The 22,872-nt window shown below is 44.6% G+C and overlaps 2 protein-coding genes across 2 annotated transcripts in view; both read left to right on the top strand.

Annotated features, from left to right (window-relative positions):
• Positions 1-22,872, top strand: part of LOC104344451 (T cell receptor alpha chain MC.7.G5-like) — a 158,231-nt gene that overhangs the window by 72,439 nt on the left and 62,920 nt on the right. The window lies entirely within an intron of this gene.
• Positions 1-22,872, top strand: part of LOC147413648 (immunoglobulin gamma-1 heavy chain-like) — a 29,919-nt gene that overhangs the window by 3,082 nt on the left and 3,965 nt on the right. Inside the window, exons 3-4 of the mRNA XM_086477995.1 lie at positions 565-581; positions 18,899-18,957. Coding sequence (XP_086334121.1) covers positions 565-581; positions 18,899-18,957 — 76 coding nt within the window. The remainder of the gene's footprint in view (positions 1-564; positions 582-18,898; positions 18,958-22,872) is intronic.

Here is a 22,872-nt window from a genome sequence, read left to right as displayed (position 1 = left end):
TTTCTTTCTTTCTTCTTACTCTCTCCCACAGGTAGAAAGCAACAGAGAAAAGAAGTTTGTTAAAAAAGCTCAACAATCATTGAAGAACTAAAATTTGAACATGGAAATCCAGAGTTGAATTGAATTTTGAAACGTCACACTCTTCAGGCAGCCTCAGAGTAGTGAGTGGAACAGTAAGAGCTGAGCTGCAGAGCAGCTTTTGCCCTTGGGGGAAAACAACGGAAGGTTGGTGAGGAGGATTATAAGCACACTCAAGGGGCTTGTGGCTGCAGTGTCAAAAAACCACATATATCACACTAGTTGTTTTTTAATTCTATGTGCTTGACAAGTAGAACATCTGTGTTGAGATAATGTAAGCCTGTGATAGACTCAGAGGGACCCTATGGAACGTGAGATTCCTGCCCTGCAAGTAAAGATCAAAGCACACAAAACTACGCCTGCAAAAATCCCTGATACACAGGTGAAAGCCACAGGTTCAAAAGCTTTTTCGATCTCTAGCAAGGCCTGAGCTCCATGGTGCCTGTGTCCCTACTTACATCCCTCCGCCCAGGTGCAGCTACAGAGATCCCCTGGTTTGGGAGGTAACAAGAATAAATTTACTCCTTGAATTTTATCTGTGGTTTTGTGGTTGTTTCTGCATCCTGCCTGTGTCGGTTCACACACTGCTGGACATGACGTGTTGGCTCCATGTGCTTATGCGTTCATGTGTCTACACTGTAGGCCAACAGAGAATGTTGTGGGAGGACTGCAACAAGGAAGATATGGAGGGTGCCCTGGGCCACATAGCACTCCAGCCTTCCATGGGTTTGGGGGCTGTAAGGAGGCCAGCATGTGGTACTATGCTGGGACAACCCAAAGTGGCCAGCTTGGTCTTGCATCCCCCTGCTGTTCTTTCTGGTCTCAATCCTCCAGTTTCAACAGGCTCATCTACCCTCTGTGACTCCCCATTGCACACCTGTCCTGGATCCTCTTCTTGAGAGGCCACGTTGGAGCACTCCAAAAAAGAGATGGGAGGGGAAGGACACAGGGAGTCTGTGGAGGGTCAGGGTGGAGGGCCACTGTGGAGTGTGTGGTGTGCTCCAAAATGTTTTAACCAGTCAAGATGGTGCCACTGTGTCAGGGCTCAGTAGGTGTCCCATCCTGTTGCAGGGGGAGCTCTGGGTTCCTGCTGACTAGGAGGAGCACAGAGAAGGGAGTGTCTCTGCTCTGCTGAAGAGCCCCAACAGCCTGGTTCCTCTGAGTCGTCTTGATGTGAATTTTGTGGGATGGGTTGTGTGGCTTGAGCCTGCACATCTGCCCCAGACCTTCAGCATCAAGGACCACCCAGATTTCTGCACAGAGTTCTGTAGGTCCTTTGCTGCTTGGGTGGTCTGGCAGGTATTTGCCAATGAAGAAGCAGGTGGAGAAGTGTCAGCACGAGGGAGCAAGTGGAGGAGTAGGGTGCAGGGTCAGAGCGGAGGGAGTGGAGTTGGGAGCATGTTTTCTACGGATGTCCTGTCCAAGCAGAGCTGTGTTCAAAGGGTCCCATCTAGAAGCAGCAGCTCAGCAGCATCAAGGGACTTGGGTCCACTGGGATGAAAAGCTGCCATGCCCCAGGGCCAGATCCAAAGTCCCAGCAGTAGCCTGCAGTCCTTCCTCAGAGGAAGGCCGGGGGTGGCCCCAGAGCAACACATCACCTTTTGCCCACCAGAGGTTTTCCTGCCAAACAAGTGCTCTGCCATAACACCCTGCAGGGTGAGAAACACCCGGCAGTGCACCAACATGTTCAGCTTCTGCTCCACCAGCTCCACCTCTCACCTTCACTGTTGTCATAGACCAAGAGGGGGACTAGACTGACTGCGCAGACAGGGAAGGTGTGAGCAGAGCTGTTCTGTAGGTGGAGAGAAGCTGGGGAGAAGCAAGATGGAGCAGGCCTGGCCATGTGGACTGCCATGTGCGTGAGGTTATTGCCCGTCATAGGTAAGTGAAAGGAAGGGATGATGCCCCCCAGGAACTGTGCATGCCCCTGTGCTCTGCACGGCTCTGTGGAGCTGTACTGGCTCCTTGCAGCCTGACCTGTGCCCCAGCTTGAACTTCCCCCCCATCTGTGCAGAGCACAGTGGGAAGAGCTCTCCTCCTCTTCTAGCCGTGAGTTATCCTCTTCTGTCCAGCCTGGCTGCTCTGCAGTGTGGGGACAGGCAGGGCACCTCCCTGCTCCACTCACATCTTGGAGCCCAATACTTTGCATTTGGACTCCACACTGCCTGTGGGGCACTGCAACCCATCTTGCAAAGAGCAGGTAGAGGGTGGCAGCAGGGGGCCCAAGACTCATTTGCCTGTGAGAGGTCTTTCTCCCTTCTGTGCTCATTCAGAGCACTTTCAGGGACAGAAGTGTAGGTTCCTCAGCAACCCAGCTTGGCAAAGGGGTTTGTCCCCTATGGTGTGAAACCTTCCTGCTTTGAATGGGAAAATCATAAAAAAGGTTTCTGTCTGTCTGGGAAAAGGCGGGAGGGAAATGTGGTGTCTCGTTCCTCGTGAGCCCTGATTCCTGGTACAAGCTCTATTTCTCAGCTAGGATCAAGAAGAATGATTTTGTCCTTCCACAGGTCCAGTGCCATTGCAATGCCTCCACCAGCGTTGCCCTGACCTTTCCTGATTTGTGGAGTGCTCACAGCTTGTTCTCCCTCACTGCAGCAGTCACTGGCTAGGTGGCCTTGAAACAACACATCAGAGAACTGGCAACAGGGTGATGGAGTCAATGGCAAGCAGACAGCACCCTGGAGAAAGAGGCACCGTGGTCTCTGGTGACCCATGGGAACAGGAGATCAGTTTACTCCCCTTCCTCCAAAGTACTTACCAGTAACAAATATGAATCCATGGCAGAGGACAAGACCAATGTATTGACAGGGTGAAATGGCACGAGGAGCAGATACTAAAAACTACCAAAGTAAGGTGTGAGTGCTGATAGTGGGTGACTTGCTGGTAAGAGGCACTGAGGCTTCCATCTGCTGGCCTCATATACAGTTAAGGGAAGTTTGCTGCTTGTCAGGATACAGGATGTCTCAGAGATACTGCCACCACTGATAGAATGTACAGGCTCCTATCCACTACTTCTTTTCCATGTGGACACTACTGACATGGTGATACAAAACCTGGGCAACTTCAAGGAGGACTTCAGAGTCCATGGGGTTGTATAGTGAAAGAGACAGGTACCAAGGTGATCTTTTTCTTCTGGTGTCATTGCCAGTGCTTTGGTTTCTATAATCACATTTTTTGATGAATACAGCCTCTTGGGGAGACATGTGATCTACCTATTTAGAAAAGGCATGAGAATCTTGACTAGCAGATTGTCTGAGTTAGTGAGTTGTGCTTTAAACTAATAAACTCGGTGAATAGTGTCCAAAGCTGTGACACCATCATATTCATAAGCAACAAAGTGGATGAGCACACCTACCAGAGTAATGAGGAATGCTCCCCAACCCTTTCCAAAGTCTGGAACCCTATGTTCAGCCACTTCAGTGCATGTATACCAACACATGTAGTCTGGACAAGAAACAGGGGGAACTAGAGCTCCGTGCCCAGTCTGAGAGTTACAATGTCCTAAGAATCAGAGAAATTTGGTAGGAAGTCTCACATGACTGGCAGAACACAATGGATGGCTACAAACTCTCTTGGAAAGATAGAAAAGGAAGAGGAGGTGGAATTGCCCTTTAGGTAAGAGAGAAGTTTGAGTGCATGGAGGTGAGCTATGGGAAAAGTTCTATCAAATGTTTTTGAATTGGGATTAGAGGGGTTATCACCAAGGGGAATTTTATGTTAGATATTTGTTACCAATGTTCCAATCTGGATGATGAGGCTGATGAAATGTTACTTTGGCTGCTCAGGGAAGTTTCAGACCAACGGAACCTGGTCCTTTTCAGTTACCCAGACATTTGTTGGGAAAACAACGTGGCAGTGCACAAGTTGTCCATCGGTGTCCTGGAATGCATTGAGGACTGCTTCCTGCTAGAGATGCTCAACATGCCAACTAGGAACAGCACATTGCTAGATTTACTGCTCACAAACCAGCAAGACTTCATTAACAATGTAACTGCCAATGGTAGGCTTGGATACAGCAATCCCAACATTGTGGATTTTAAGATCCTGCTGAGCACACTGAAGACCAGTGTATTGTGTTTGTGTGGTGGGGGAGGGGCTTACAGGTCATCTCCTGTAAGAAACTTCTAGAAGCTCCCTTGGCTCTGGGATGGACTTGCTTCTGGTCAAGACCAAGCCAATCAGCAACAGTGGTAGCGCCTCTGTGATAATATATTTAAGAGGGGAAAAATCTGCAGCAGAGAGAGGACTGGGATGTGAAGCACCTATGCTGATGCTAAGGCCAGTGAAAAAGGAGCGGGGGAAATGTGTGCCGGAGCAGAGATTCCACTGCAGCCTGTGGTGAGACGGCAGGCTGTCCCCAGCAGTGCATAGAGGTTAACAGTGGAACAGATGCCCACCTGCAGCTCGTGGAGGATGTCACGCTGGAGCAGGTGGCTGAGCCCAAAGAAGGCTGTGACTCTGAGGGAAGCCCACGCTGGAGCAGTCCATTGCTGGGAGTACTGCACTCTGCAGAAGGGACCCACGCTGGAGCAGGTCGTGAAGAACTGCAGTCTGTGGAAAGGACTTATGTCAAAGAAGTTCACGGAGGATTATCTCCTGCGGGAGGCACCCCATGCTGGAGCAAGCGTAGAGTGTGAGGAGTCCTCCCCCTGAGGAGGAAAGAGCAGCAGAAACAAACTGACTGCAGCCTCCATTCCCTGCTCCCCTGCGCCGCTGAGGTGGAGGAGTTAGAGAAATTGGGAGCAGAGCTGAGCCCGGGAAGAAGGGAGGGGTGGGGAGAAGGTGTTTTTAAGATGTTGTTGTTTTTCTCATTATCCTACTCTGATTTGATTGGTAAATTAGTTGTGTTGTTGTTGTTCAAATTAAATCAAAGTTGAGTCTGGTTTGCCCATGACCATAGTTGGTGAGTGATCCCTCCCTGCCCTTGTCTCAACCCAAGAGTCTTTTGTTATATTTTCTCTTCCCCGTCCCACCAAGGCAGGAGCAGAGTGAGTGAGTGACTGCATGGTGTTTAGTTACTGGCTGGGCCTAAACCACAACAACCAGTAGCAGGACAAAGACCCTTGATTTTAGAAGAGTCAATTTCATTATGCTCAGAGCGCAGCTGTGAGTACTTCTATGGGAAGTATCCTTGGAGGGCAAAGGAGCCTGTGAATACTGGGAGTTATTCCAGAAGAGCCTCCTAGAAACACAAGAACAGTCCATCCCCTACAAAGGGAAAGGAAGACAGAACAAGAGATCACCCTGGCTTAACAGTGAGGTTTTGTGTGTGCTTAAAAGCACACTGGCTACGGAAAGGTGGCCAAATAGCCACCAAGGACTACAAGAACCTTGCTAGGGCATGCAGAGATGCAGTCAGGAAGGCTAAGGCTCAGCTAGGACTGAAATTTGCCACACATGTCAAGAACAACAAGGAAGGGTACTTCAGATACATGAGCAGTAAGCAGAAGCGCAGGAAAGCCATAGGCCCATTGCTAAGCAGGGCAGTGAAACTAGTTATTCATATTGCTGACAAGGCAGAAGTTTACAATATCATCTTTGTTTCTGTCTCTACTGGTGTTGCTGGGCTACAGATCACAGGATCAAGCACCTGCAACACCACATGGCTCAGCCCACCAGCAGAGGAAGGACTGTTCTGTGGCCTCTTGGAAGGGCTCAAATCTATGTGCCCGGTCAGAATCCATCCCTGGAGCGTTAAGAGAAGTGGCTGACATCGTTGCAAGGAGTCATGGATGAGTGTTTTAAATCACTTAAATCACTTGTTGCGAAATCCTGATTTAGAATCCTGCCAACTATGCCAGTTTGTTGCAGATGAGTGATTTGTATTGCTTAAAGAATCACTCTCAAAGGTATTAGCAAAAGTGGTTTTAATGTGAATTTGAAAATGTGCATTTGTAAACTTGCGACTTAAAGTTGGATGGTAAGGGTCACTCTATTACTTACTACATGGAAGAAACATACAAAGGACTACGCCAATTTGTCAGGGAATTAGTGATTATGGATCCTACACAGCTTTCAGATAGCAGCAATTTAAGATATATTACAGTAAATCATAAGATCAAGTTATATGATTTTTAACAATACTTAATCATCAGCCAATTATCAGAATGATTTAATAAAATTTACCATAATCAGCATAGCAATTTGGTTAAAGAGTCGAGAATGGAAAGATTCACATGAGATATATGGTAGAATTTCCTAAATCAAATCGTACACACACATACACACAGATAGATACAGAGATTAAATCATATACACAAACACATATGCACACAAATATAAAGGTTAAACTGTATGCACAGACACATGCACACACACACACAGATAGAGAGGTTAACCTATGGCCAAGATTTTTCTCCTACTGCATTTGCAGTAAGCTGTTACCAAAATAGTCTCCTGCCATGCCTGCAGTAAATTATAGTGAATTACTCACTTTTGTCCGGCACTTGCCAGTGCATGATCATTGGCACCTCCAGGAAAATCTACCCAGAGAGGTGTCCCAGCTCCAGGGGAGATACCAAGCCACAGCCTGCTGTGATCCCAGAGAGCTCAAAGGGCCTCACATAGGATTGGTATTTATAGGGTTGCAAGATGATTGACATTGGTCGGTAATTTTCCATTTTGGCCATTATTCTTCTCAGGCATTCCTGGCACCCTTCAGAGTGGGCTACAATCCAGGCAGGAGTTTTGGGTATGTTTCTCAGGCAACAGGAGTTTCAGGTGCAGTTAGGGAATGCCTAGTCACCCCAACTCACTGTACTTGTATCTAGGACAAGAAACTACCAAATTGCCTTAAGTACCTCACTGCTCCAGTAGGCAAGACCAGAAGGTGCCAGATTGTCCCAAGTCACTGCACAAGACCACAATGTTGTGGAGGTCAGGGGACATCCCTGATGACTGGAGGAGGGCAAAAATTGTCATACCCATCTACAAGAAAGGCCCAGAAGAGGACCCAGGAAACTACAGGCCCATTAGTCTTACTTCAATCCTTGGCAAAGTAATGGAACTAATCCTCCTAGAAACTACTATGCCCACTACGTCAAGATATGGATAGATTGTGAAGAGCTGTGTCTGAAGAATAGCCATGAGCAGGTTGAAAGTTGATAAGAGATCAAGGCAACAAAGGGAGCCTTGTCGTTGATGTTTATTAGAGGCTGCTCAATCAAGGGGAGACAATTGATGAAGTCTTTTTCCTCCAGCTACAGGAGGCAACGTGCTTGCAGACTCTTATTCTGCTGGGGGACTTCAACCACCCCAATGTCTACTGGAAAAGTAACACGGCAAGCTGTAGGCAATCTAGGAGACTCCTGGAGTGCACTGAGGATAACTTCTTAAGACAGGTAATAGACAGCCCTACCAGAGGGGATGTAATACTGGTCCTGATGGTCAGCGACACAAGTGAGCTAATCCATGTTGCCAAGACTGGAGGCAGCCTGGGCCGCAGTGATCATGCACTGGTGGATTTTGCAGTCCTGAAGGATACAAGACAGGTAAAGACTGGAGTCAGGACCCTGAATTTTAGGAAAGCAAACTTCCAGCTGTTCAAGGAGTTAGTCAGTAGAACCCTCTGGGAAACTGCCCTCAGGGACAAGGGTGCAGAACAGAGCTGACAGATCTTTAAGGTTGCTTTCAATAGAGTGCAAGAGTTCTCGATCCTCAAGTGTAAGAAATTAGAAAAGAAAGGCAAGAGACCAGCGTGGATGAGTCAAGAGCTCCTGGCCAAACTAAAGGGCAAGAAGAAAATGCACAGACAGTGGAAGCAGGGACAGGTATCCTGGGAAGACTATAGGAATGATAGCTGGTTGTGTAGGGGTGGGGTCAGGAATGCCAAGGTGCAGCTGGAGCTGAACTTGGCAAGGGACACAAAGAATAATTAGAAAGGCTTCTGTAGGTATGTCAGCCAGAAAAGGAAGGTCAAAGAAGGTGTACCCCTGTGAGGAACATGACTGGCAAATTGGTAGCAATGACTGAGGAGGAGGCTGAAGTACTCAACAATATTTTTGCCTCAGTCTTCACTCTTCCCACACCTCTAGAGTGAATGGGCCACCAGACAGGGACTAGGGGAGCAAAGTCCCTCCCACTGTAAGAGAAGATCAGATTCGCAACCACCTGAGGGACCTGAACATATGTAAATCTATGGGACCTGATGAGATGCATCCCGGAGTCCTGAGGGAACTGGCTGATGTAGTTGCCAAGCCACTATCCATGATATTTGAAACGTCATGTCAGTCAGGTGAAGTCCTTGGTGACTGGAAAAATGGAAACATTACCCCCATTGCTAAGAAGGGTAGAGAGGAAGACCCTGGGAACTACTGACATCTCTGTGCCTGGGAAGGTCATGGAACAGATCCTCCTAGAAGCTGTGTTCAGGCATATAGAGGACAGGGAGGCGATTCGAGACAGCCAGCATGGCTTCACCAAGGGTGAGTCTTGCCTGACCAACCTAGTAGTTTAATATGACAGAGTGACTGCATAAGTGCATAAGGGAAGAGCTATGGACTGTCATCTATCTGGACTTCTGCAAGGCCTCTGACACGGTCCCCCACAACATCCTTCTCTCTAAATTGGAGAGAGATGGATTTGATGGATGGACTGTTTGGTGGATAAGGAATTGGTTGGACGGTTGCATCCAGAGAGTGGTAGTCAATGGCTCAATATCTGGATGGAGATCGATGACGAGTGGCATCCTTCAGGGGTGCATATGAGGACCAATATTGTTTAATATTTTCGTCAATGACATAGACAGTGGGATCAAGTGAACCCTCAGCAAGTTTCCAGTCAACACCAAGCTGAGTGGTGCAGTTGGTACACCTGATGGAGGGGATGCCATCCAGAGGGACCTGGACAAACTTGAAAAGTGGGCCTATGTGAACCTCCTGAGGTGCAACAAGACCAAGTGCAAGATCCGGCACCTTGGTCGGAGCACCTGCTGGTATCAATACAGGCTGGGGGATGAAGGGATTGAGAGCAGCCCTGTGGAGAAGAACTTGGGGGTACTGGTGCCTGAAAAGCTGGACATGAGTTCACTTGCAGCCCAAAAAGCTAACTGTATCCTGGGCTGCCTGAAAAGAAGCATGGCCAGCAGGTTGAGGGAAGTGATTCTGCCCCTCTTCTCTGCTCTGGTGAGATCCCACCTTGAGTACTGGAGGTTAGTGACAAGTGGTGTCCCTTAGGGGTCCATATTGGAACCAGTACTGTTTAATGTCTTCTGTGTCCAGCTCTGGAGTCCTCAGTACAGAAAAGACATGGACCTGTTGGAGCGGGTCCACAGAAGGGCCACAAAGATAGACAGAGGGATGGAACACCTCTGCTATGAGGAAAGGCTGAGAGGGTTGGCATTGTTCAGCCTGGAGAAGGCTCTGGGGAGACCTTATTGTGACCTTTCAGTACAGGGGGACTTACAAGAAGGATGGGGACAGACTTTTTAGTAGGGCTATTAGCAACAGAACAAGATGTAATGGTTTTAAACTTAAAGAGGGTAGATTTAGGTGAGATATAAGAAAGAATTTTTTTATGATGAGTGTGCTGAAGCACTGGCACAGGTTGCCCAGAGAGGTGGTAGATGCTGCATCACTGGTAACATTCAAGGTCAGGTTGGAGGGGCCTCTGAGCAACCTGACCTAGTTGGAGATGTCCCTGCTCACTGTACGGGGATTGGACTAGATGACCTTTAAAGTTCCCTTCCAACACAAACTATTCTATGATTCCATGATTCTATATTATCACCGAAATGAAGCAGGTGATTAGGAAAAGCCAGCATGGATTTACCAAAGGCATATCATGCCAGACTAACCTGATCACCTTCTGCAACAAAATAACATTTTCTATCAGCACGAGGACAGAAACATTGGTTTACCTGGACTTCAGCAAAGAGTTAGACACTTTCCCACAACCTTCTCCTGGACAAACTGGCAAGATGGATGGGTGGTCTGTGAGATGTGTAGAAAATCGGCTAGCAGACTGCACTTAGTGCGTGGCTATCAATGGTTTTAGTCAGGCTGGCAGCCCGTCACATGTGCAATTCCCCAGGGCTTGATAGAGCCTCATGTTGTTCCACTTTTTCAAAAATGATCTGGATGGTGGGCTTGAAAGCACCCTTACCATGTTTCCTGATGACACTAAACTGGGTGGTGAGGTGGACACATCAGAAGGGAGAGCCATCTTACAGAGTGCCCTGGACAGGCTGGAAGAGCGGGCTAGCAAGAACAGTATGAAGCTTAACAAAGTCAAGTGCGAAGGCTGCACCTGGAATGAAATAACCAAAGAGCCTAGTACAGGCTAGGATGTGTGGCTGGGGAGAAGCCTTGCTGAAAGGCATCTGGGGGTCCTGTCAGACCACAAGCTGAAACTGAGTCAACAGTGTGCTGCTGCAGCAGCAAAGGCGAGTCGGATCCTGGGCTGCCTCTGCAGGACCATTACTAGCAGAGAGAGATGTGATCATCTCTAATCAGTGGTTGTCAGGCCACACTTGGAGTACTGTGTCCAGTTCTGGTACCCACAATTCAAGTCAGACATGGACAGACTGGAAAGGATCCAAAGAAGGGCCACGAAGGTGGTGAAACAGCTGGAGAAGCTGACCTATGAGGAAAGACTGAAGCAGTTAGGTCTTTTCTCTGTGGAGAAGAGAAGGCTTAGGGGGAAACTCATCACATATTCTAGTACTTAAAGGGCAGGTACAAATAGGACAGGGGCTCTCCCTTCACAAGGAGCCACATGGAGACGACAAGGGGCAACAGGTCCAAGCTGCACTGGGAGAGGTTCATCTTGATATGAGAAAGAAACTTTTTGCAGTGAGAACAATCATTTATTGGAACAGCCTCCCCAGGGGCGTGGTAGACTCCCCATCACTGGAAGTTTTCAAGATGCAAGATGAGCTCTTTCATAAAAAAGACTGGACCAGATGATCTTTTGATGTCCCTTCCAACCAGCGCTGCTCTATGATTCTATGTTTCTATTCTGGGAACTTCAGAGGCTGTACGGTGAAATGCACTGCACATTGCCTGGGTTCTCTCTGGGCCCGTGGTAGGGAAGATCTCAGGGTCTCTCGCGCTCATCTGCCACATCTCTGGTGTACCCATCAGGGACAGCAGCTACACTTGGGACTGGATCTGTCAGACTCCTGGCAGAGACCTGCAACATATAGCGTTGCAGTATCCTCTCATGGGACTCTAGCACATGGCTTCATCCTTCCAGCCTTGAGTCACCAGTTCTGCAGATGCCTCCAGGAACCAGATGTTGCTGGAAGTGCTCTCGCCATCAGCTGCAGACATGGCCACCTATTTCTGCAACACCGGAGAGCTGGGAAAGTGCTTGAAGCACAGGCAGGGTCAGGGTTGAACTGGAAGGAGGGGCTTTAAATCCAGCCAGGTCTTTTGTGGTTGGCTGCAAGGCAAGCCTCTTCCTAGACTTCTCAAGACTGGGCTGACTTTCCTGGAAAGGGGCACAGAGGTGCTGCAGCAGCAGCAGGAGACTCTTTCTCAAACATAAAAAAAAAAAAAACAGAACATGCTGTTACCTTCTTCCTTCCCTCTCATTCTCTCCCACAGGCAGAGAGAGACAGGGAAAGAAGTTTTTTATTTTGGAAGAAGCATAATGAGCATTGAAGGAATTAAAATTTTATCATGGAAAGACAGAACTCAATTGCATTTGGATACCTCATATTGTTCAGGGAGTCTCAGAGTAATATTGCGGCAGCCGCACATAGCAATAGTCAAATCAATTGTATCTGAAAAAAGAGTGGCACTGCACCAGGAACTGCACTGCCGAGATGATTTTTCCAGGATATAATGAAAAATTTCGTCTCTGCACTCCTAGCTTTGGCTCCATCTGAATAAACACACATGTTCTTATAATGAGGACTGACTATTCGTTTCTTTATTTGGAAGTGCAGATTTTCATGGAAGTGCACTTGTATATGTCTCCGTATGCAAGTGCATCCATATTCTTGTGTGCATGCAGACATTGCCCTAGGCATCCTATACAAGAGCTACAGATACATGGGAAGTTAGTTATCCCCAAACTTTCCCCCGATTACCACATTTGGCTTTATGGAAGAATTGCTGCAGTGTATTAATCTAAGAGCCAATCAACACAGTCGACTGCCTGTCAGGCCAATGTCAGATGTCTTGCAAAGGCTATAAATGCAAATCAAATGCTACTTTATTTCTTCTGTTACCACCCTCCTTTTTTGTAGGTGTCAGCATCTCAGGGACTTCCCCAAGCAGATATAGATCTCTTATTAAATCACTGCTTTTAGCTGTCCTCTCCATAGTGAAAGTTGTGAGTTACTGTTTGGTCTTAAATATCTAGTTTTGTAAGATCACCTATAGTGTCTCCAGGGAATCCACAACCAGTAACATTTCTGTCTTGGAAGAAAGGCTGAATGGGGTGTCTCTGTCCACAGAAGAACATAATGCCCACTGCATCCTTTAAGACATAAGTCAGCTTCTTGACAGTTGCATCCCAGAACCAGCTCTCACAGTTTCAGAATGTTAGGGTTGGAAGGGACCTTTGGGGATCACCTAGTCCAACCCTCCTGCTTTAGCAGGGTCACCTAGAGCAAGTTGCACAGGGTCATGTCCAGGTGGGTTTTGAATATCTCCAGAGTAGGAGACTCCACAATCTCTTTGGGCAGCCTGTTCCAGTGCTGTCACCTTAAAAATAAAGATTTTTTTCCTCATGTTCAGATGGAACTTCCTGTGCTCCAATTTGTGCCCATTGTACCTTGTTCTGTCACTGGGCACCACTGAAAAGAGTCTGACCCCATCCCTGACACACACTTTTTAGATATAAATAAGCATTGACAAGATCCCCTCTCAGTCTTCTGCAGGCTGAACAGACCCAGGTCTCTCAGCCTTTCCTTGTAGAAGAGGTGCTCCAGCCCCCTCATCATCTTACTAGCCCTCCACTGGACTCTCTCCAGTAATTCCTTGTCCCTCTTGAACTGGGGAGCCCAGAACTGGACACAGCACTCCAGATGTGGCCTCACCATGGCAGAGTAGAGGGGGAGGAGATCCTCCCTCTACCTGCTGGCCACACTCTTCTTGATGCACCCCAGGATGCCATTAGCTTTCTTGGCCACAGGGCACATGCTGGCTCATGGTTAACTTGCTGCCCACCAGGACTCCCAGGTCCTTCTCCATAGAGCTGCTTTCCCTAACCTGTACTAGTGCATGGAGTTATTCCTCCCCAGGTGCAGAACCCTACACTTGCCCTTGTTGAACTTCCTTGGGTTCCTCTCTGCCCAACTCTTTAGCCTATCTGGGTCTCGCTGGGTGGAAGCACAGCCTTCTGGTGTATCAGCCACTCCTCTATGCCAATAAAAGCTATGGACACAGCCTCTTATAAGTTTGTAATGAAATCAGGTGGATGTGCTGGGAGCTAGGCTCAGAGTGAGTTGCTCACAAAAGGGGAAATTGTGTTAAAATACAAATGCAGATTTTTGGGAAGTCAAGAAGAATTATGCTGGAAGGGTCAGGAGGGTTTCTTCTGGAAAGAAGCAGGGTAGACCTTTCAGCAAGGGCTGAAGGAATTCAAACAACCATGCATGCCACCTTAGTTCCACTCCAAAACATATCTTCGTCTGCCTAGGACACTTTTCTAGAGGAAAGAGGCACTCCCTCTCTTCTCATTTCCTTGAAACAGAACGCAAGGCGAGGTCTTCAGTATCATCTCATGTAACACAGCCTAAACATTCTCCCTAACACGTCACTGACAGTATTGCAGCGCCTCCTGCAATTTTTTAGAGGCGGTACACCAGGACAGAGAAAGAAAAAACAAAGCCAGAGAAAGAAAAAACAAAGCCAGAACTCAACTTTTAAATTGAACAAATCCAAGCGTGTGGCTTGCAGGAGGCTGTGAAGACAGGTGTCTTTCTGCAGCCACTCAAACGGAAACAGGTTGTTTAACTGCATCTGAGATGGCAGTGACAAGCAGGGTGCGGTCGTATTGCTCTGGGAAGATTTGGCAGCAAGCAAAGGGTGTGGGAGAGGCATCTGTATGCACCCAGGCTTATCGTTCAGGAGGTATGTAGAGCTTGATCTCTTTGTCCTGACATCAGTTGAAGAGACTGAAAGTATCACCTCAGCCAAGTCGACAACTTACCTGGAGGAGCAAGGCAATAAGGAGGAGAAAATAATTTCACATAAAGGGAACAGCAGATGAACGTGCCCATGTTAACAATGGACAACATAGCAGCACTGGTATTAAAAAGTGATTAAAAATGGGAAATACATCTTTGTACTTGGTAACAACAATAATGCAAATAAACATATTGAGTAATACAGCATAGAGCCACACAGCTTTGTGAACAAGATTAAGTAATGCTATTTCCTTTTGTGTCTTAGAACTGGATTTGTGGATTCAGAAGCTGCTCCACAATTCCAGGTAACCATTAATCAAAATCATTAAAGTAAGATAAAAATAAAATTTAAAGCCAACTAGTCAACCATAACTAGGTGTTCCCCACCTTCAAACTCAGCTAAAGGCACACATAGAGAAATCAAAATTTCAGAGCATAGCCAACTCAGTGGTCAAATAGTCTAGTTCACAAGATCAAAGAAACTGAGAAAAAAATACTGCATATAATCAGGAAAAAACTCCCAAGACCCTTATAATAATGGCCCTCAAACAAGAAATATTAAAAATCAAATACCTGAGTAAATAAGCACATCAAGGTAGAGTCCATTAAACCACCATCAGCTAAACAAAAAATACTTTCGAACAATTCATAAACATGGACTGATTTTTTATTTGGCATGAAAATAGACTTTAAAACCAAAAATACTTGAAGGTCCAGAAAAAGTTAGGAAATGTAGAATGAAACTAAGTTGAAAATTAATAAGATTGGAGCAGCTGGTCTCCAGATACTCTTTAAAATATTTCACCCTGACTCTCTTGATTCTTGTTAAAAGACAAACTGGTAATCAGGTCTTTTATGTGAGAACAGCTCTAACAACTCCAAAGGGAAAATATTCTTTTTTTGACAAGTATGGGCAATATTTTACTAAGAGATTAATACTACCATATCTACCAAAAGAAAAAGCAATGCTGATAATGTTATTTTTAGTCTATAGCAACCTCTCTGGAACAGTATTAGATTGTTCAGAAGTAGAACAGTGTAGAGGAAGAGGAAAATAAAGTCTAGCTCTTCAAAGGACATGAAAGAGGAGACATCACCTGTCAGTGAAAAAAACAAGTGTTTTTGTAGAACAGTCTACCACTGTGTGAACTACGTACCACAGTGATTGAGAAAGACTGAACCACTACACACAAACTGTCTTACTCACTGACTTCTCTCGAAGGTGGAAACATGGTGCCCTACATAGTCTCTTTTTCCTCAGACCGCTGTATGCAAATACACAAATTTGATTCCCAGAATGACTCAGACAGCAGAAAGACCTTTCTATGCAAGACCAGTTTCCTCAACATTCAGCATTTGATCTTGGATCTTGCAAGCATGTCATTTTAGACATCTGATAGTCAGCTCAAGTTGATCAAGTGGGGATTAACGTACTGTATTTGGGTGTTTCCATTTAAACTTAGCATTTTGTTCTTTGTCTCAGGGCACAGAGGAGGTAAGATTTTGTTCTTTGGTAAGAATAAAGATCCTTTTAACTTCATATCCAACAGTGGCCAGAAGCAGATGCATGAAGAAGAACAAGGGACTAGAAAGGATACTTCACAGTGGCAGTCTTCCGGCTACTAGACATCAGAACAAGGACTTGAATCATATATGGTTCCTTTGTAATCAACATTTATGAGTTTATTCAGGAGTGCCTTGTTCATTATTTTGGCCTTCTACCACCTTTGCTTGACTTACTGCTTTGTCAAGTTGAACCCTTCTTGAGCTTGAAGGAGCTAATCTCTGAAAATCAAGCAGCTCTGCTAGACCCCTCCTCTCCAGGACCATAATCCATGGGATTCTTCCAAGCAGATCCCTGAAGAGCCCAAATTCTGTTCTCCTGAGTTCCAGGGTTCCAGTCCTGGTTTTTGCATTGCTCCCTCCTCTCTGGATCCTGGGCAAAAAAACCTGCATGATCACTGCAGCCGAGGCTGCCCCTGACCTTCACATCTACCACCAATTCTTCCTCATTTGCAAGCAGGAGATCTGACTTATTAGTCACTTGTGTCAGGAAGTTTTCATCAGTACACTCCAGAAAAGTGCTTGATTTTTTTGTGCCTTGCTGTGCTGTTGCACCAGCCCAGACTTGGGATGGCTCATGTATCCCATGAGGACCAGAATCAGCGAACGTGAGGCTTCTCCCAGTTGTCTGAAGAAGACCTTGTCTACTTCCTGATCAGGTGATCTGTAGTGGCCACCCACCACAGTGTCACCCATGCTGATCTGCCCTCTAACCCTGATCCATATGCTATCAGCTGGCTTATCATACATCCCAAAGCAAGGCTCTGAATTCCAGCTGTTCTCACACAGACACGGCAATTTGTCCTCCTCACCTTCCCAGCCTGGCTTTCCTCAAAAGCCTGGCTCCATCCAGTGCAGTACTGCTGTAAGCTACCCATCACATCTCCATGATCCCACAGCTCTGCAATAAAGCCATGGAGGAAAAAGTGGGCTATGTCAGAGAAGAATCCAGCCAATGTGCACTAGCCTGCACTTCACCATACATTTCAGTTCTTGAGTCGTGTGAGCTACCCCACCACACCTCTATGTTATCAATGAGATCATAGCCCTGCAACTACTAGCAGAGCTCTAATTTCTCTTGTTTTTTCCCCATACTTCATGTATGTGTGCATAGGCACTGTAAAGAGGCACCCAGACATGCTAATTTCCCAGAAACTTTATGAGGGCTTTCTTTTTCCCCATAGATACTTCCTTATTTATGTACAAATGCTTGAAGTGCACCCCTTTCAGCCTTCTTTTTTTTAATGATGAAGTCTGTCCTGTTCATATCACTCCTTGTACATTTTGTACCAACCCTTCCCACCACTTTCTCACTTGATTATTGATCATCATCCACCCTCCCTATTGTACCTAGTTTAAAACTCTACTTATTGAGTTGGCCAGCCTATTGGCAAAGATGTTTTTGTCTCATTTAGTCAGGTGGATCCCATCTTTTCCAAACAGTCCTCAATCCTCGAAAAGCGTCCCATGGTCATAGAAATTAAGTCCATTTTGGCAATGCCAGCTGTACAACCAACAGTTGACCAGCAGGATCCTCTCATTCCTCCTTCTCACCAACCTCCCTCTCACCAGCAGGATCAAGAGAAACCCACCTGGGCCCACGTGCCCTTGACCATCACCCCCAGAGCCTGCTTGCTACTTTCCAGGACTCCCCTGGCAGTATCATTAATATCCACACAGAGGAGCAGCAAAGGTTAATAGTCTGCAGGTGTAATAAGTTTTACAAGTCTCCTAACAATGTCCCCAGTACAAGTCTATGGCAAGCAGTAAACCTCCCTGGCTGACAGGTCTAGCTGTCAGAGGGGACTTTGGTTCCTTGCAGCAGGGAGCCTTCCATTACTAACACTCACCACTTTTTCTGGTGCTGCTCTATGGTTCGTGGTCAACAGGCTCAGATGCCTCATTTGACAGAGCTCCCAGCTTCTCATTTGCTATGACAGCACTGAATCTATTCTGTAGTTGCAAATCTTCAGGTGAAGCAAAAGCCTTCCTTTTGGTGCCAGAAGTCACAAGCTCCCAGCCTTTGTTATCATGGGAACCTTCATTTCCCATCCTGTCAGGCACAACCTCAACATGCTTCTCCTTTGTTAGAAAAGAGAGGAGTGGGGTCTTGAAGCTGCAGTCTCAGAGATTGAGTCCATCTCTTGCCGTCAAGATCCAGATAGTGCTAATGATGCAGAAATTGATCATCATGAAGGATTTGATTAATCTGCAACAACTCCTTTACTCTTTAATAGCCACTTCCATGGGTACAGTGCCTCTACCCAACAAAGAACAATCAATTTGCCTACTTTCTCATCTTACTTAAAACAGCATAAAAATTTTCTAAGGCATCAAATGACCCCCAGACACCAACTCAGATCCAGATGAGGCACAGTCCTCACGGTCCTGAGCACTGACTCAGGATTCCAAATTCAAGGTGAAAAAGTAGACAGCTTCCTGCAACCAAGAATGATTTTAATAAATGCTTTGAGATGGCATTAAAAGTACTGTGTGGGTTTTTTTCCTGCTTTCTATCCAGCTTAACTTCATGAGACTTTTCAGAGGTGTCACGTAATTTCCAAGTTTTCACTTTGAAATCAACTTTTTTTGGTATTGTTTCAGTCCCTTCTTTGAAAGCCATATTGTGTTTCTTCATGTGGTATGTTGGGTCAGAAACCACTCAAGAAGTCATGTGACTGCGTGTATAATCCAAATTTCTGTGTAGTGAAAAAGAAGGAAGAGACAGTTTTTGTAATGAACTATATCACTGTGCTTGGGGGCTGGAGTACCACAATGATATAAACCACATAGGGCCTTGTACAAAAACCCAAAGAAGGAAAAAAGGCAATATATTTTGAGGAAGAAAGGAGATGGGTGACTGAAATGATTCCGGAGACAAGTGCAACATTCTTTTCATATTTCTATCTATCCTGGAAATACAGAGCTCACAGGGTTTGTAAAAGATGGAAGAAGGGGAAAACTTTGAAATTTTGTACTCAATCAAGCTATTTGAATTCATTGAACTATTCAATTACTGTTTTTCCCTTTCCAGTTTTGGAAGAAAATATGGCTCTGGATACCCTTATGGAGTTGCAAACATGGATAATTAGGTCAAATATCTGGCTTTTCATCTCCTGTTTTTACAACACTTTTGAATACCATGAGGAAAGAGTTATTTATTGGAATAAGTATTAGCAGTGTGTGGACAGATAAGCTTATATTTGGAAGTGGGACCACTCTAACGGTTGAACCAAGTAAGTACCATTATTTTATTTCTAAAAATTATGATAAAATTAAGGGGGGGGGGGGGAGGACAAAGGTATCTAATGGTTTGGGTTCACTGTAAGAATCTTCTGCTGCAATGATCCCTAGAGTGCATTGTCTCTGGCCAGGGTTTCAAGCTGAATCCTCAGCTTGTATCTGCTTAGGAAGGCTTTACAGGAACAACTGGGCTACCTCTGTATATCACCATTACTCCATGATCCCCAAAAACCTGGTGTGCACTACTTAAGTTTAACGTGTTACAGTTTATTCCCAGTCTGGATAGGACTCTGTCCCAAATTTACTGTGGTCCTATCCTTCAGTGGATTTTCACTGCCTCATTTTGAGCAGAAATGCACAGCTTAGTGAAGAGCTGACATTGGAGAGAAGTTTTGAGACAGATCTTTTGCTCTTTTGTGTGAGAAGTAAATTTTTGACACTGGCACCACACTTGTGGTGTCACCAGGTAAATAATTCCACTGGCATGGAGACAGAAGAGGAAGGCGGTTAAATATCCTTGCGCTTAAATTTTTGCAACTGCCTCATATCCAAGACCACTTAGAATGAAGGCTACCAAGTTGCCTAGGCTTTGAAAATGCAGATGTGGTGAGGTGAGTAGGGATTATAACAAGTCTTAGTTCTTCCTAGCTTTATTTGGAATTTCATGATGCACAAAAAAAGGCAGATGTCAAGCTTTTCTGTGGGAGTGTGAATGTTGGGCAGCAGGGGAGTTTGCTACGTTGATCTTTGTTATCCTAAATATCCAGGTGCATATCCTAAAACTTATTATGATGCTTCCAGAGGTCTGCATGTCTTTAAAGTGCTGCAAAAATATCCCATGTAATTTTACATACCTAAAACTCTCTGCTTTCATTCCAGAAGGGCATGGGGCTCCCTTATGGGCTGCCTAATATCTATGCAGGTCTGTAGGATATCTTGCATGAGAATAAATGTCTGTTTTGGAACAATTTAAGTCCACTTAAAATTCCAAAGGCACAAACGAATACAAAGTTACTACCCTGAACAAAGGTCTATTCTTTCCAACAAGCAAATCCTCAGTTGTAAATGTAGGACCAGAAGAAACTGCCAGATTCCATTATTTTAACATCAGTCTACAGTGATTTGAAAATGGTATTTGTCAAAACAAAGGAGGAAAAATATCCCATAGAGAATAGTAGCATTTGGCAAGAAAAAAACAACCAACAAAACACACTCTGAGAGCTGGCAGGTGGAAGACTGAGCAATGGTATTGACATTTCAGACATTTACAAAAATGCTGATATGATACTTTATGTTTTTCACATGAATGGTCTTATATGTGTTTTTAAAAAAAGTTTGACATGTTGGTTCTTCTGCTGAAAACAAAAGATTTCTTTCTCATCAGCTGAAGGTAGCATGTGGCTTATTGATTGCAAGGTATTCTTGGTTTAAGGAAACTTTTACAGTACATTACTCAAGTTTCGAAAAGATCTTCACTGAGTTTCCCACAACTTTGGGTAGAGAACAATTCATTTCACAGAAGAAAGGCATTAGCTTTGTCTTCTCTTCTACCCTGAAATGCTTTAAATCATTCTTTCTCTCTTTTTTCTACCTATCTATCCTCTCTGACATTCTGCTACAAAATTACTTGAAACTTTAGTTGAGTGCAGTTTCCACGCTGTTCAATGATTTCTCTTTTTCTAGCTAAGGATAACATGACATTTTCAAAGCTGCACAAAGACTTTAAGATTATGCTTCACAGTAAAAGTTAATAGGCCTTAAGCATCTAAGTCCCTCAGTGTCTGTTGAAATAGTAAGTTGAAGCTAAAATTTCCAGAATTTGAGCATCCTGACCCTTTTGTTAAATTTGGATTTCTTTGAGCGATACTAATATGTGTTTTAAGACACTAAGAATAGTCATACTTTATTACCTGAATCTTTTGAGAATCCCCAAAACCAAAATGACATAGAAAAATATGAATTAGTAGTCACTATAGGATATTCAAGGCACATTCTCTTGAAGGCTCAGTTAAGGACAGATAAAGTTTTTGGTTTGTTTTGGTTTGGTTTATTCTAGATAAAACTTTCATTAAGAATACTAAGGCAAATAATATTATGGAATATATAGCTGTTCCCATGACTTTGTAAGACGGAAGGCAAAAAGAGGTACAACTTTTTGTGCTAATAAAATGCCACTACTAGAACGTAATACACAAATCCCTCCCAAAAGCAAGAAGTAATAGGAATTCATGGATGTATTTTCAGTTAATGCAAAATAGTGGGACTCAGTTGAGGCTTCAGGGGGTCTGATAAAGAAATAATTCTCCTTTATTAACTACAATTGCACTGTGTACATTTGTTGTTGCTGAAGAGCTTACCCAGTGAATTATGCCAAAGAAGTAGCTTGGTAGTATACTGGCTCTTTGGAAATACTGGAGATCAGAAAACATGAAAAGCCTTTAAAGATCTTCTCAGATAACAAAGAATGCACAGGACTAACAGGCTCTGGCAAAACCATTTTACAGCACCTGGAAACGAAACATATGTAGGAGGAACAGCAAAATGAGCCTTTTTTTGATTTACATGTTTTAACTGTGTGTTACTGCTGCTCTCATCTTTGGGAGCGGTACTCAACTGACCGTGGAGCCAAGTAGGTATTCTTTATGCTTTAACCTTTTCTGAGTTGTTATTGCTTGGATTTTCACCTTTGTTTTCCTTTTCTTCCTCCTAAAATTCGGGCAGCCACTCCTCCACACTTTAAAGTCACTAATTAGACTTTAGACTTTCTATGTATAGTATTTTTATACGCAATTAGACAATTCAGGTATAAAAAACATGGTGATCCCACTTCTCAGCAGTTGCCAAAGTATTTGGGCTCCACAAGCGCAAGTCCTGTCTGCTATCATGCTGGATTTCTTCAGGACCTAGCATTTATCCACTTAGGTATCTCAAAAAAGCATTTCATAGTAGCTATTAGGTTTTAAAGTCATGCTTGGACAGTCTAAAGGGAAATCAAGTTTCTGTGGAGGTTGACATTTAAATTCCTAAGATTTCTATTCTGTTAGGATTCAAAAGACAGCACTGGGTAGAGAACAATTCATTTCACAGAAGAAAGGCATTAGCTTTGTCTTCTCTTCTACCCTGAAATGCTTTAAATCATTCTTTCTCTCTTTTTTCTACCTAGAGGTAGAGGAGAGAAGGATAATGTACAAAAGCATTAAATGGAATCTTATGCAACACTTCTGTACTAGTTTAATCTTATTAAATTGTTCAGATTTTGGCTTAAACTGAATAGGTCAAATGAAGTCAATAAATGTTTGATTCCTGATTGGCATCTGTTTGCTGTAGGTATTGACAAGCATGGAGCTGTGCCTGTTTTTCATTAGAGCCAACCCATGAAGTTATGGCAGAGTACTACTTGGTTTTCACTTCAGTTGTTCAGTATTGTGGTACAGGTGGTGGGCATAGAGAGTAAAACCAGAGCCCCTTGATCAAACCATGAAAAAATACCCTGCAGTGAAAAAAATGTTAGACTTGAGGGATGTCTTGACCAGACTACAAACCAAATGCCATGCAAAATTCAAAGCCTAATGCACCTCTCTTTAGCAAAGAGACCCATCAGGATGCTCCTGTCAATTTGGACAGGTAAATCTTTTTTTGACATGTCTGATAGACTTTCATAAGCGGACCCCTTTTTTTTGTCAAGGAAGCATGCTACATGATTCCCTTCAGTTTTATGTGTTTATTATAATTCATGTTTCTGATCTTGTCAAAATTGATATGTGGAATCACCCCAGCTTCTCCACCTGTGACCTGAGAGCAAAGATACTTTTTTTTTTTAAAAAAAAAAAAATCGTGATATCATGATTTGTTGGCTGCTAAATTATTTTGAGACCAACAGTTTCCTTAAAAGACATCATCTTCAAGTT

Source organism: Leptosomus discolor, chromosome 25 (assembly GCF_034619465.1).
Source record: "Leptosomus discolor isolate bLepDis1 chromosome 25, bLepDis1.hap2, whole genome shotgun sequence".
NCBI classification, from domain to species: Eukaryota; Metazoa; Chordata; class Aves; order Leptosomiformes; family Leptosomidae; genus Leptosomus; species Leptosomus discolor.
This window is presented reverse-complemented; position numbering and strand designations above follow the sequence as displayed.